This window comes from Perissodus microlepis, chromosome 19 (genome assembly GCF_051167445.1).
Source record: "Perissodus microlepis isolate ML-2025 ecotype Zambia chromosome 19, ASM5116744v1, whole genome shotgun sequence".
Lineage (NCBI taxonomy): Eukaryota > Metazoa > Chordata > Actinopteri > Cichliformes > Cichlidae > Perissodus > Perissodus microlepis.
Genome location: NC_140479.1, coordinates 12908531 through 12922580, shown reverse-complemented (window position 1 = coordinate 12922580; position 14050 = coordinate 12908531). Strand labels below are relative to the sequence as shown.

The following is a 14050-nucleotide window of genomic DNA, read 5'->3' as shown; positions in this document are numbered from 1 at the left end:
TCCTTAACTCCTTTTTCTACCAGGTGTTTGACATGAAATACTGTGGGTGGGACTGACAGGTGGAGAGAGCAGGAGAGAAAAGTGAGAAATTTTACAGAGGAAAAAAAAACTGGACCACATAGTTGAATCGTATATTAAAGGTAAATAAGCAGAGACGCAGCAAGTATTTTGTCTTAATACCACGTCAGCTGTTCAGCATTCACCCACACACGGTACCTTATGAGGGGTGGATAAATGATGGAGCACTACGGAGCAAATCGTCCAACCTTACCATAATCCCTATAGCCATCATTAACTAAAACTAGATGTGGGGAAAAAAGTAATAATACAAACTATAATTTTGGAGGAAAATACAGAACTAACTGAAATGATATTGTAAACCCACAAAACTAAAAGGAAATAAAAATATAAAGCAAATATTCTTTTCAGTTTTAGTCTTTGTCAATATGATAAAATCTGTCAGCAAAACCTGCTCGATTAGGCTTTGGTGCACCCGTTTCAGACTTGGAATGCCGCATATCACTTCCTTCAAAAAGCGCTGTATTAAATTCCCAAACTAACAAATACCCTACATATTTTGATAAATAAAAAGGACTAACACTACCACTCAAATATTTAAAAAAAAAAAAAACAAAAAAACAAAACAAACAGAAAAAAAACCCAAAAACATTTTCTAACAATTTTCAAAAAAACGAATTAATTTAAATTTAATTTAATTTAATTTAAAACATAAAAAAAAAACAACACAAAGATGATAAAAAGTACTTTTAAAATATAAAACGATAATAACTCTGTTTGCCTCCAGCATGAAAAGAAAGACGGAAGCTTTATCAGCAGGAGAGCATTGATGAACAATTAGTGACTGTTAGTTCCTCAAAATTTACTTTTACCAGCTCCTTTAGTCCATTTCCACAAGAAATGGCTCACCTGTCTCTCCTCCCCTCTTCAGGACGCTCTCCCCACACACAGTAAAACCAAGTGAAACAAAAAGGATGCAAAGAGGAAATAAAACAAGCATCTCTGCAAGCATACAGTTACATCAAACTCTCATTTAAAAATCAACATGACAAACACAAATACCATCCTTCTGCTTTGCCTGGTTTTAAGATGATGACATAACCCAACTCTAAACAAAATATCATTCAAAGTTTCTTCATACTACTCCATCCAGCAGACTTTTCCAGTGGAACAGGAAACTCACTCGGTATACAGGATTCACGCACAACCATGCAGACGGTTTAATCTCTGCTTAAAGTGTCTCCAGAGGTCCCGTGTTTAGAACCATCAGGATAAAAAGTGTCTTGAGTGTCGTTGTGGTATGTGCAGAAAGCTTGGACTTCAATGTAACAGCAGGTGAAAAATCTATTGCAACATTAAGACGAAAAGAGCACACGGCATCATCGATACTCCAGCGTTTCCAGTCTGTGGACCAGCAGGAGCTGATAATTTAATAGCAGCACACACAAAAGGCTCCACTGGCACCGTATCGTTTTAAACAGCATCCCACTGTCAAGCCTTATCAAGGGCTTTAATTTCCACTGTCCCAAGTGGACTTGCAAGTGGCCTCCAAATTGTTTCCTGGTGGTATTCATTTTCAGACAAACTTAGATGGATACATCCAAATCTAGCTAGCTATTACTTCTGCTACAACTTCGCTTCAGTTTGTGAAAGCATATGAAATACTGGCAAGACGTGACCTGCAAATTTACAAAGTAATAAAGGGAAAAAAATTACAGTAAGTGTTACAGAGACGCTCGATTTCAGTAGAAAAAAGGCTGACTGAAGCCCCTAAACCAAAGTTATATCATATTCCAGTACAAAACTGAAAAAGCAAAGACAGAGCCCTGCATTAGTGAGCTTTGTTTAAATATACTGACTCGCTGCTGCTAAGAGAAAGCTCATTTTAGACTTTCTCCCTATAAATGGAGAAGTGTGGACTTATTTGAATTCAGCAAATCACTGAGTCATAATTAGAGGGTTGCGAAACTTCCCTCTATTGTACCATTCTGAGATATGAAAAAGCTTTAAGTAAGACTGAAAGTACTGCTGTATAAAAGTGAAGATCACTGCTCAGAGCCACAACTCACCTTCTGTGCAGCTATAATCACACGGTCACCTAGACGGATTCCCATGGAGGCGAGCTGTAGCCTGGCCTTATCAGAGAGAGCAGGGAGGGACTGGGCTTTCAGGGTGAGGGGCAGAGGGGAGCTGGGTCTGGGTAACGCTTGTCTCAGCAAAGTCCGGAGCTCTTTGGCCATGGCTGCTGCATCAGCCATGTCCAGAGGCATGTCGAGGGGATCAGGCACCACGTCTGCTGGACACTGCCCTTTTTCATTCTTTAACCGGACACAAGGAGAAAAAACAAAACAACACAGATAAGAGGAATGTTTTACCAATCAGGTAAGAGAATGTTTTAAGCAGAGATTTCGAAAAAGGACAGTCATTTAAACCATTATATCTGCAACTAAGCAGAGCACTAAAGACACCTGCATTGCAGAGGTCATCCAAATGATTGGTTTTAAATTTAAAAAGGAAAAAAAAGAAAAAGAAAAAAGAAGGGGGTGTTAATCCGGACCACCCTCGGCTCCACTAACTGAACACACAGCAGAACACTTTCTCTGACATCTGTTTCAGCTCCACTGGCACAAGGACAGATACAGAAAACCTTTACCACCTCACAGCACATTGTCTTTTTATTCGTCTCTCTTTTTATATATGAGACATTTATTCACTGAGCTGTTATTTTATGTCCTTTTTTTCTACTTTCTATTTAAATGAGCCAAGGTAAAATCAGTCTTACTTGATTGTTTTTTTTCCCATACTGTACTTTTTTGTTGCTACAGACTCTTTCATTTTTTTAAGTAAAAATACACTGCATTAACTAAATATGGCAAACATAATAATTACAGCAACACTGCAGCAAAATTCGTCAAGGCAACACCTGCAAACCTCTTAGCTCAACATCACACACCTGCAACTAAACCAAACACCGCAACTGCAGTAACTAAACCACCAATTACATCTACGCCCAAGCTGCCATAGCAATGATAACACATGCAGCAAAACATACTAACCCCTGCAATGAAAGCTAGCTACAGCTACAATACAAGGTGGGTGGAAGAAGCAGTCCATTTATCTCCAACTAAACCAATCACTGCAACTGCAGTAACTAAACTACCAATTACATCTGCCCCAGAAACGGACCCTCAGTTAATATTACTGAAGAAATAAAAGAGCCAGTTTCTTTAACGCACGAGTGTGAAAGCTTCTATCCCAAATGAAAAGTGTAAACTTACTAATGCGTTATGAGTCCATTAAGTGCAAACAGTGTGACCCAGACAGTCTCATTAATGCTGGGAGATGTGTGCAATAAACCGATCCCACTTACCAGAACACTGATATGATATTAGAAACTGCCCAACTGCAAGCACAAGACTGGACTTCATGTTGGTAGGAGCACTGAAGCGCTGAACCTTCTGACAAAACACAGAATTCTTGCAGTCCACTTGAGCAGAAAATAATTGGTTGAACTTGAACTGGTGCTTTTTTATTTCAACAATATCAGTTGGGCCAAGAGTACCTGAGAATGAGGATGTATTGCATGCTGAAGTACTGCTCATTAAAGAAAGAATTTAGCCAGTCGTTTTTATAGCAGTGAATGAGAACCAACAGCGCTCGACCTACAAACTGAGGCTTATATCTGGAACTCTAATCCCTGCGGGTTAGATGTTTACATTTGGAGCAGGAAAGAGGAGGCTTGTGCGTTGAAAAGTAAAAACTGTGAAATAAAGCAGTTTTATCTAGAAAAAAATAAATACCACTAGCTGAGAACAACAGTGAGACAGCTTGCCAGCTCTCGCAATATCGATCAATACTAATTAAATCAAATGCAGCATAAGCATCACTGATGACAGACTGCTTTCAAAAGACAAACTAGATATTTTTTTTATGTCCATCTCCAAAATGGTCACCATCATTTCTGTATGCTGCACCTAATCGCATCTTATTCATGTTGTCAGGGCAAGAGGCGCACAACATGAGCATTTAGTCACGTAAAGAAACTACAGTCAGGGAGAGCTTAGAGAGCTTAAGTGTCAGCAGAGGTAGGAGGATACGGCTGTGGAGGCGTGACAGACGAGGGGAGCTCATCCAGCACTACGGCGCCGGATTAATTGGGGCACACTTGCATTTGCCAGCCCCTCCAGCAACAATACAAGTGGTCTTTGATAAATATCAAAACCCAGCTTGCCTTTTATTGCTGAGGCCTGTCGCTCTCATGTTGTAACACTGAGCTAAAGTACCAAACAATCAATCTGTCTTCATGTGCCTAGAGTGAAGGCAGCATGCCACAGGACTAGCTCCAGGAAAGAAATGCTTAGCTCAGTGGCGATATCTATATTTAAAGGAGTGCATTTAAAGCATGCAATCTCTCTCTCTTTTTTTTTTTTTTTTTTTTAAAAACAGCTGGGCAACCCTAATCAACTCCCCATGTATACTTTAGATTGATGGGGTAATAAACAGAACAATAATCACCTCTAGACAAGTCCAGTGTATTTCACTTAAGTACCATAATGTAATACCATGCCAAGCTCCCACGGTGAACCATTTTTTACGCACTGTCACACACTCACCCACTGACATGTGACAAATGCCTTTCACAACTACACAACAGCCATACTTCATTTGTTACGGTTAAATTATGAGAGCTTTGAAAGATGCTTTTAATGCTTATGCACAACAGGCAGAATACCTGAAACATATTTGACACTCTTGCAAATGATTTGTGAATCATTGCATTTAAGTGACTTTTTTCTTTGTTGCAATCCTGGGATAGGAAAATGAAGCCAACATGAAAGTGCTAATAACTGCAATTCCACCGCTGTTGCAGGAATCAGCATAGCGTTCTCCACATCTTTTCCACACTTTGACCCTGTGATTCAACTGCCGTATGTTCAGGTTCCAGTGTGCATGTTGCCGACACCAGCGCACACGGGCCTGACCTCCCAGCAGCCCCATGAGGCCACAGTGTGACCGAGTGCGGAAACAAATCCTTGTGGTGTCGTCTTCTTGGGACGTAAACATCGTAGCCCGTCTCTAACATCCCCATTATATGGAAACTGTTGAACAGGCTGTTCAGCAGTATGAGATTTATTGCCAAGAAGCATCTTTACAACAAAGAAATAATTGACTAAACACAAATTTCTTTAATTTTTGTGCAAAGTTTATCCTGGAACCAACACAAAAACAAGATTTATTTACTGAGAAAGTAAAATAAGGCTGAGTAAGTAAACATCTTCTTTTATTGTTAACAGCTGAACTTCCCATTTGCTGTATGCTGAAATTCAGAATGTGCAGGGAAACATGTCAATCCACCCACCCAAAACCCTCCACATACCAAACAGATCTGCAACAGCAGCTCACATTTAATCTGAAACTGAAAGAGAAATAAGTGAGCAGTTCACCACAGAAACCTTTTTGAAATGATGACTCGCCACAGCTCTCAATCCATAAGTTATGTAGCAAGGGAAGCACGAAAGGCCAGCAACATTTTTATTTTTCCATCCTTTTTAAAAAATCTTTCCATTGCTCCAATACTCAGTTTGTTGTGATTAATCTCTGCAGTGCCAGTGAAGAGAAATATCAAATTAAACCACTTCCATGCCTGACCTTTACTCAGAAAGAAACTGAATTTCTTGGCTCTGATATCACGAACACACTGCCAGCCAACACCATCATTTTTCAAATGCGAATTTCACAATTTGTCAAACACATGAAAAGTCAATGCAGGAAAAAAAAGAATAGTACTGAAGGATGTGGCTGATTGTGATGAATTACTCATTATTACAACTATAAGACTGTTTTTCATTTTAAAAGGGAACAATAAATTAATGTTACCTTCTCTGTGTGTTTTTTCCAGGTTGTGCTTTAATTTTGAGTAATGATAACATGACGACATTACAGCGAATGCACCGCCTTACAGAAGATCAAAGCCGCATAAATCATAAATGGGGGGAAAAATACATGACTAATAAACTGATGCTTATTTTTGAATCTCTCCATTTCAAATTCTTTTTTATTTCTCCATTATATTTTTGATTTCTTTATTTTAAAATAAGTCAGTGGTCTCTGTATACCTGTTGTGAGCTTGGTCTACATTGCCAGCCAAAAGCTGGATCCCCTCCCAGTAGGTACTGGACTCCACCAGGGCTGCCCTTTGTCACTGATCCTGTTCATAATTTTTTAGGACAGATTTCTAGATGCAGCTGAGGAGGAGAGGGTATCAGATTTGGTGGTCTTGAGATCTCGTTTCTGCTTTCTGTGGATGGTGTGTTCTTGTTGGCTTCATCGAGCAATAACCTCACGCTCTCAATGAGGTGGTTTAAAGCAGAGTGTGAAGTGGCGGGGAGGAGAACTGGCAGCTCGCAATCTGAGGCCATGTTTCTCAGTCACACAGGGTGGAATGCCCATTCCAGGACGGGAACATGCTGCTACCCTAGTTTGGAGTAGGATGCCTCCTGGACGGCTCCTAGGTGAAGTGTTCCAGGCATCTCTCACCAGAAGAACGCCCCGGGCGAGACCCAGGAGACGCTGGAGACATTACGTCTCTCAGTTGGGTAGGGAATCCTTAGGTGAACCCCACAAGGAACTCTGCTTGGATTGCTACCCCTGTGACTGGAACCACACTGCTAGTAAATTGAGCTGTGCTAGCTAAAGAACTAATAATAAATAAAAACCCAACAAAATAAATGAAAAACAGAAACTATTAATAGAATCAATTTATCTCATTTCAATCCTCCGTAATAAAAGGACTGTCATCGTCAGGGTCACAGCAAACACACGGGTCCTTTCAAATAGTGATAAAGATTACAAGAAGAAAAAATATTGCAATATCGGAGCTTATAAAAGCCGATGCAGCATATCTCTAGAGCCAACTGCCAGCAGCAGTGATGAACCTTAAATAATAAAGCAGACAGAAAATAATCTTCCCTCTGTGGTGTTTTAACTTTTGCTTGGCAAGATAACGACTAAACAGAAACCAAGAAAATCTCCTGGGTTTCAAAAAGCCAGCCTGGTAATTTCTAACCACATAGTCCATATATCTTGCAAGCATTGCATTCACTCAGTAAGATATAGAGCCTCTGCTCTCATATTTGAGAATGGAAATTACTGAATTATGGTGTGCAGTGCTTTGGTGACCTCCAGTGGGAAAATTAGTGCTTACAAAGACCAGGAACTAGACCTGTTTACAAACAGCTTCAATACTTCTGCAGCCAAAATGTGCAATATTAAAGATAATCACACTGCAAGTTCCAATACAGATACAACATTCTGAATAAAACCCATAAGCTATGACAGCCCATATATTCATGCCAAAAACATTATCTACTGGGACCCTGCTGTGTATATACTTTCGCTCAAGATAACAACTGATCAGGGCTGTTCAGCAAAGCCCTCAATCAAGATTTAAATGAAACTGAGATGCAACCGAGAGGCACGAACGCAAACAGAGCAAGCACAAGACATCGAAGTAGTGAATCTATTCAAAAATGTCTGTGAAATCTGTAGTCTGAGCAGCTGCCTTCTCAGGTGTTAGCTGACAGCTGAGTCAGAAGATGTCAATGTGCACAAACAAAAAACCCCCACTGAATATCTAAAATTGGAAAAAAAAAAAAACTGATAGATTACCTGGACTTTCATACCAAAAAGATTGCGATCTGTCCCTTTTTTTTTTTTTTTTTTTTTTATCCATTTATTTTTTTAGCAGGCAGATTTCCTCTGCAAAGATCGCCATCAAATCACAGTAATTCGGTCTAGCAGTAAACAAAAAGAGCAAAGACTGAATCGCATCAGGAAGGTTTGTAAAGGTGAATGTGGGAAAATTGTGGGAGTCAATTTTCTATCTCAACGGGAGTTATGAATGCTGACATCTGAGAAAATGCATGGGGCAAAAACAGTGTCATCACCACCTACAATCTAATGAAATCCAATACAAGAGCTACGAAACAACAATCAGTCTGTTGAGATTACATTAGTGAATAGCAGGGTCACTCGCATGCTGTTTTTAGAGCAGTTCACAGTGGTCGTGGTGCACTGGGCTGCTTTAAGTCAATGTGGTGCGCTAAAATAATTAGTCGGTTAAGAAAAGATCTATCTCTTCTTATATATCTCTTGTTTAAGTCTCAAAACAAAGGTTCATTTCTATATATGAAATATGACTTCCATTATCTATCATTAGCATCATTAACAGCTGTTTCTGATTTGATCCATTTTCTTATAGAATTTTTTATACCTGATGTGAAAAATATTAAATGTGTTTCAGAAAGATGTAAGTTTTTTTGAACATTAAGATACTGTCCCATTTTTTCCTTTTGTGAATCTGATGTATATTGTAAATGGTAAATGGATTGTTTTTGAATACCCTGGTGGAAGTTAAAATAAAGGCACTAACAGGTAATGTGTGCAAACAAAAAGCTTCCAGGTTGTGAATTTTTATCATCACAAGGTTCATACCAAAATTCAAAGCTTGTTTTGTGCTAACGAGTTTGTGTCTGTTTGAATAAGGATTTGTCTGCACAAAGAGGTGTGCATACAGCTCACGTGGAACCCAATAGCACGGTCCATAAGGATGACGCTATACATAAATCAAAACAGGGCATAGTGGCATTCACCTCAAACACCAGAAGTGCAAAGGTCAAAAACCACAGAATGAGAAGCCTTAAATAGCGGCTGCAGTGAAAACGTTTTGGGTTTTTTTGTTTTGTTTTTTTTTAAATACTCGTTTCACATCAGCTCTTTATAAAATATAGCTTTGCTCCTCTCAGTGGCTCACAAGAACCAAGACCAGCACAAGCAAGAGGAACCCTCGGACTGGTTGTTTGTGACGCTGCCCCCTGGTGACAGTAAACAGCGATCTGTAGGCTGTGCATAAGACTACTGCAGAACCATGTTGGAGCCCCAAGTCACCAAGATGTAGAGGGGTGGGCGTGCTGACCTCTGTGGCCATCTTCAATTTAGAGGTGGGGACAGACTAAAAAAAAACTTTAAGCCAAGTTGGGATTTTCTTGACAATATGTTAGTTCTGACTATGAAATATGAAGATGTAGAAGTCAGAATACTGACAGAAATTACATTTGTTCCTGCTAGGTAGTTGATGCTAGGTGGTTAAATCAAAGGGACTAAGGCACCTCCCTCTACCAGTGAGGGAAAAAAAAGGCTAATTAAATATGTTATGTCAAAATAACATGTCAAAAGAAATGAGAAAAAAAAACCCATTTCAAAATAAAAACATCTGGACCATGTGTCCTCTCGCTCCTTGTCAGCGGAATCCACAGGAAGCGCTACCCAAAAAAATGCATCCACAACCCACCATCTTCACCTGAATGTACATGAATAAACCTTTTCACTTGTCACAGCAGGAGAAGTGGTGCAAATAACCTAAAAATCAATAACATTACTGATGACTCAGTTGCATTACAGGGAGTGCAGAATTATTAGGCAAGTTGTATTTTTGAGGAATAATTTTATTATTGAACAACAACCATGTTCTCAATGAACCCAAAAAACTCATTAATATCAAAGCTGAATGTTTTTGGAAGTAGTTTTTAGTTTGTTTTTAGTTTTAGCTATTTTAGGGGGATATCTGTGTGTGCAGGTGACTATTACTGTGCATAATTATTAGGCAACTTAACAAAAAACAAATATATACCCATTTCAATGATTACCATTGGTTTTACCAGTGACACCAATATAACATCTCCACATTCACAAATATACATTTCTGACATTCAAAAACAAAACAAAAACAAATCAGCGACCAATATAGCCACCTTTCTTTGCAAGGACACTCAAAAGCCTGCCATCCATGGATTCTGTCAGTGTTTTGATCTGTTCACCATCAACATTGCGTGCAGCAGCAACCACAGCCTCCCAGACACTGTTCAGAGAGGTGTACTGTTTTCCCTCCTTGTAAATCTCACATTTGATGATGGACCACAGGTTCTCAATGGGGTTCAGATCAGGTGAACAAGGAGGCCATGTCATTAGTTTTTCTTCTTTTATACCCTTTCTTGCCAGCCACGCTGTGGAGTACTTGGACGCGTGTGATGGAGCATCGTCCTGCATGAAAATCATGTTTTTCTTGAAGGATGCAGACTTCTTCCTGTACCACTGCTTGAAGAAGGTGTCTTCCAGAAACTGGCAGTAGGACTGGGAGTTGAGCTTGACTCCATCCTCAACCCGAAAAGGCCCCACAAGCTCATCTTTGATGATACCAGCCCAAACCAGTACTCCACCTCCACCTTGCTGGTGTCTGAGTCGGACTGGAGCTCTCTGCCCTTTACCAATCCAGCCACGGGCCCATCCATCTGGCCCATCAAGACTCACTCTCATTTCATCAGTCCATAAAACCTTAGAAAAATCAGTCTTGAGATATTTCTTGGCCCAGTCTTGACGTTTCAGCTTGTGTGTCTTGTTCAGTGGTGGTCGTCTTTCAGCCTTTCTTACCTTGGCCATGTCTCTGAGTATTGCACACCTTGTGCTTTTGGGCACTCCAGTGATGTTGCAGCTCTGAAATATGGCCAAACTGGTGGCAAGTGGCATCTTGGCAGCTGCACGCTTGACTTTTCTCAGTTCATGGGCAGTTATTTTGCGCCTTGGTTTTTCCACACGCTTCTTGCGACCCTGTTGACTATTTTGAATGAAACGCTTGATTGTTCGATGATCACGCTTCAGAAGCTTTGCAATTTTGAGACTGCTGCATCCCTCTGCAAGATATCTCACTATTTTTGACTTTTCTGAGCCTGTCAAGTCCTTCTTTTGACCCATTTTGCCAAAGGAAGTTGCCTAATAATTATGCACACCTGATATAGGGTGTTGATGTCATTAGACCACACCCCTTCTCATTACAGAGATGCACATCACCTAATATGCTTAATTGGTAGTAGGCTTTCGAGCCTATACAGCTTGGAGTAAGACAACATGCATGAAGAGGATGAAGTGGACAAAATACTCATTTGCCTAATAATTCTGCACTCCCTGTAAGTGCAGTTAAGGTATGTCAGTGAGCCAACAGGCACAAAAGACTGCACTAAGTGAAATATGACCATCATACCCACTTATATGCTTTTTCAGCTATGACAAAGCCGTCTTACTGATCTTAAAACCATGCAATTACCTGACGCATCCGGTACTGACAGTCAAAGGACTCTTGAATATTGTTACCTTTGCAAGTGCTGCAGCTTATTTAAACCATTCTGCACAACTGCTTTACACATGTTATGTGGCATATTTTTCACCTCCTTTAGGCAGATAAAGTCTGAAGAGCTCAAAACTCCAGCAACACTTGAATCTCAAAGAACTCTGCTCGACTGACAGATTATAGCCTGTGGCCTTCACTAAGGTCATCGTAAAACATTGAAATTTTAAAGTATGGATAAGTATGGAATAGGAAAAACAAACAAACAAAAAAAACAGCAAATCATAAGTATCCATGTATACTTCAGTTAATTTGGCAGCTACAAGGATGGGCTCAGCATATTAATGGATATATCACAGACTTATTAATATTTGGGTCATTCTTCTGTCAGGAGCATAACAGAAAAAAGAAACAATAAAAACAACCAATACAATAAGTAACATACCCTCTGTTAACAAAACTTAAATACTAGACTATAAAGTCAGTACTTAACAGACTGGCTGTTATGCTTTTAGCTTAGATGCTAAATGTTTTTGTTTGTTTGTTTCTTTTTTTTTAAATGGCTGCTATTTTTAGTCATGTGGCTCGTCAGCATTAATGTTTCCACAACAAATGATTCTGTCATCAGATAAAACACCCCTTAGCCTTGAGCATGTAAACTGCGCCTCCATTATGTTAAAAAGTGGACGTCCAGGAGCAGGATAGCCTAATTTTTGAAAACTGAAAAACTTGCATAGAGCAAATCTTTCTATCCATGATGTTGTTCCACCATCATGGATTATAATGTAAACTAATTAGTTTTTTTGTTTTTTTAGGGGTAACTGTTTTACAAATGCAATCCAGTCACATGACTACAGCTGTAAATTAGAAGCCTGCAGAGCCCTTACATGTCACCTCTCACTACAATCATAAGCACATCAGGTGGCCAATAATTTAATACATTTAAACCGCTGGGAACGCCCAAATGGATGTTTCATCCTAGGTTAAAGCAATATTTTAAAAATTCATATCATGCATAAAATTATGACTATTATATAACCCAGTACTAGTTGGGCTTATGGTCAGGTTACATCAGTGCAATCACTGAACACATGGTTAATACCAATTTTGGTCATATCGTGTTTCCATTTTTTCACCCTTATGTTGACCAATATCAGCATACTGTCAAAAAAAAAAGAAAAAAAAGATGGCGTTTACTACTGTGTGTCCCATCAGTTTGGCCCGAGCCAGAAGTTCACGGGCCCACACTGAAGAGCTACAAGACTTCTTTGTTTACTTGGAAAAAGAGGAAATAATTAAAACAATAGCAAAGAAAAATCAATTTAACACTATGAGTCAGCTGGAAATTTTAATTTTCCATCAGTGCATCATTATTTATAACCACAAAAGCACAGTGTGGATCATTTGCTGACTGTAGAAGCAACAAATATATAAATAAATAATACAAGCTATATTCTGAGAAGATCTTCATTTTTTAACATTTATATAACGTAACTCACTCATCAAGCATCGATTCTCATCTCTGTGACTTAAAATCGAAAAGGGAGATCAATACCGATATGCAATCCTAATTAAATGTAATAATTCTTTGGTCGGTTTGATGAAGGAATTCAATCTGTCAAATTCACAGGATGACTTGTGAGTCTGCTGCTGTGTGCGTATACGCAGAACAACTATGGCACTTACTCTGAAAGCAGGATTGGCTCCCAGTTCCAAGAGACACTTGACAGCTGATGTGCACAGGTTGGATGCGGCGATGTGCAGAGCTGTGCCAAAATCAAAGTCACTGCAGGTGGCATCAACATCTACAACATAAAAAGACCATTGGGAGGTTAGGCCATATAACACAGTTATATGGCTTGTGTGGGTGTGTTAAGAATTAATTGACACTTTATTATTAACTTGCATCATTTTCTACCTGGTGTCTCAAATGGGTTTAAACATTGTTTAAGCAACTAAGTGTAAAAGACAAACTGAAAACCTGCCCCATACACACACACCATGCCTTTGTTGAAGTCATTTCCTAATTAACCTGCTCTTGTAAAACCAGTTCTATTGCCCTCACCGTTTGTATTTGAGCAGACTGCTGAGAGCAGAACTGCTGCATGGTTTGTCTGAATAAATTAAGCACCACTTTCACAGCAGAGTTGTTGAGCTTTTTGAAGGCAGAAATCTCAAAGTATGTATAATGAATGCACCAGAACTCCAGAAACTTTAATAAGTTAACATGAAAGAAGTTTGGACAACAAAGGGGAATTGAGAATGTGGTTTACTGAGTCGTATCAAACTCAGAACTCCAGATAACTCAGAAAATCCACATCTGGAAACAGAGCCCACATCCATGATTCTGAAGCGTTTTGCAGCTGCTCTCAAGACTCATGATTATTTAACATGATTGCTTACGGTCTTTGGGAAAAAGCAGAAGTTGTTACATTTACTTTATTTATAATTCAACTGAAAATAAAACTTAAAAACATTCAAACTGAATCAAAACTGCCACCACATGGCAGTGGGCTTTTTTACCGAACGAAAAAAGTAAAAGAAATTGTCAATTATTTTGATTTATTAATAGGTGGAAACCAAATATGGAACTAAATGTGGAACTAAAATTGATTTCATTAACTGCACAGCACTATCAAGACTTAGTTGATTCTCACAGTACACAAGATTCTGAACTGCCGTAAAATAAATATTCATAGAGAATCTAGGTAAATCTAGGTCCCAGGTTGTTAGTGCCAGACACACTCGTCTGAATAGAGCATAACAGAGCTGATCTGCTGGAATTTTCCCACACAACCATCTCTAAAGTTTACAAAAATGTCTGGAAAGAGTGCAGTGAGGGGTGAGAGGAGAATG

At 39.2% G+C, this 14050-nt stretch overlaps 1 protein-coding gene across 2 annotated transcripts in view; it reads right to left on the bottom strand.

Annotated features, from left to right (window-relative positions):
- The window catches only part of LOC146365599 (CAP-Gly domain-containing linker protein 4), a 47263-nt gene that overhangs the window by 23743 nt on the left and 9470 nt on the right, over positions 1 to 14050 (bottom strand). For both annotated transcript variants that reach the window (XM_084914797.1, XM_084914798.1), the window contains exons 6-7: positions 12881 to 12999; positions 2088 to 2336 (exon numbers count right to left, since the gene is read on the bottom strand). In XM_084914797.1, coding sequence (XP_084770923.1) covers positions 2088 to 2336; positions 12881 to 12999 — 368 coding nt within the window. The remainder of the gene's footprint in view (positions 1 to 2087; positions 2337 to 12880; positions 13000 to 14050) is intronic.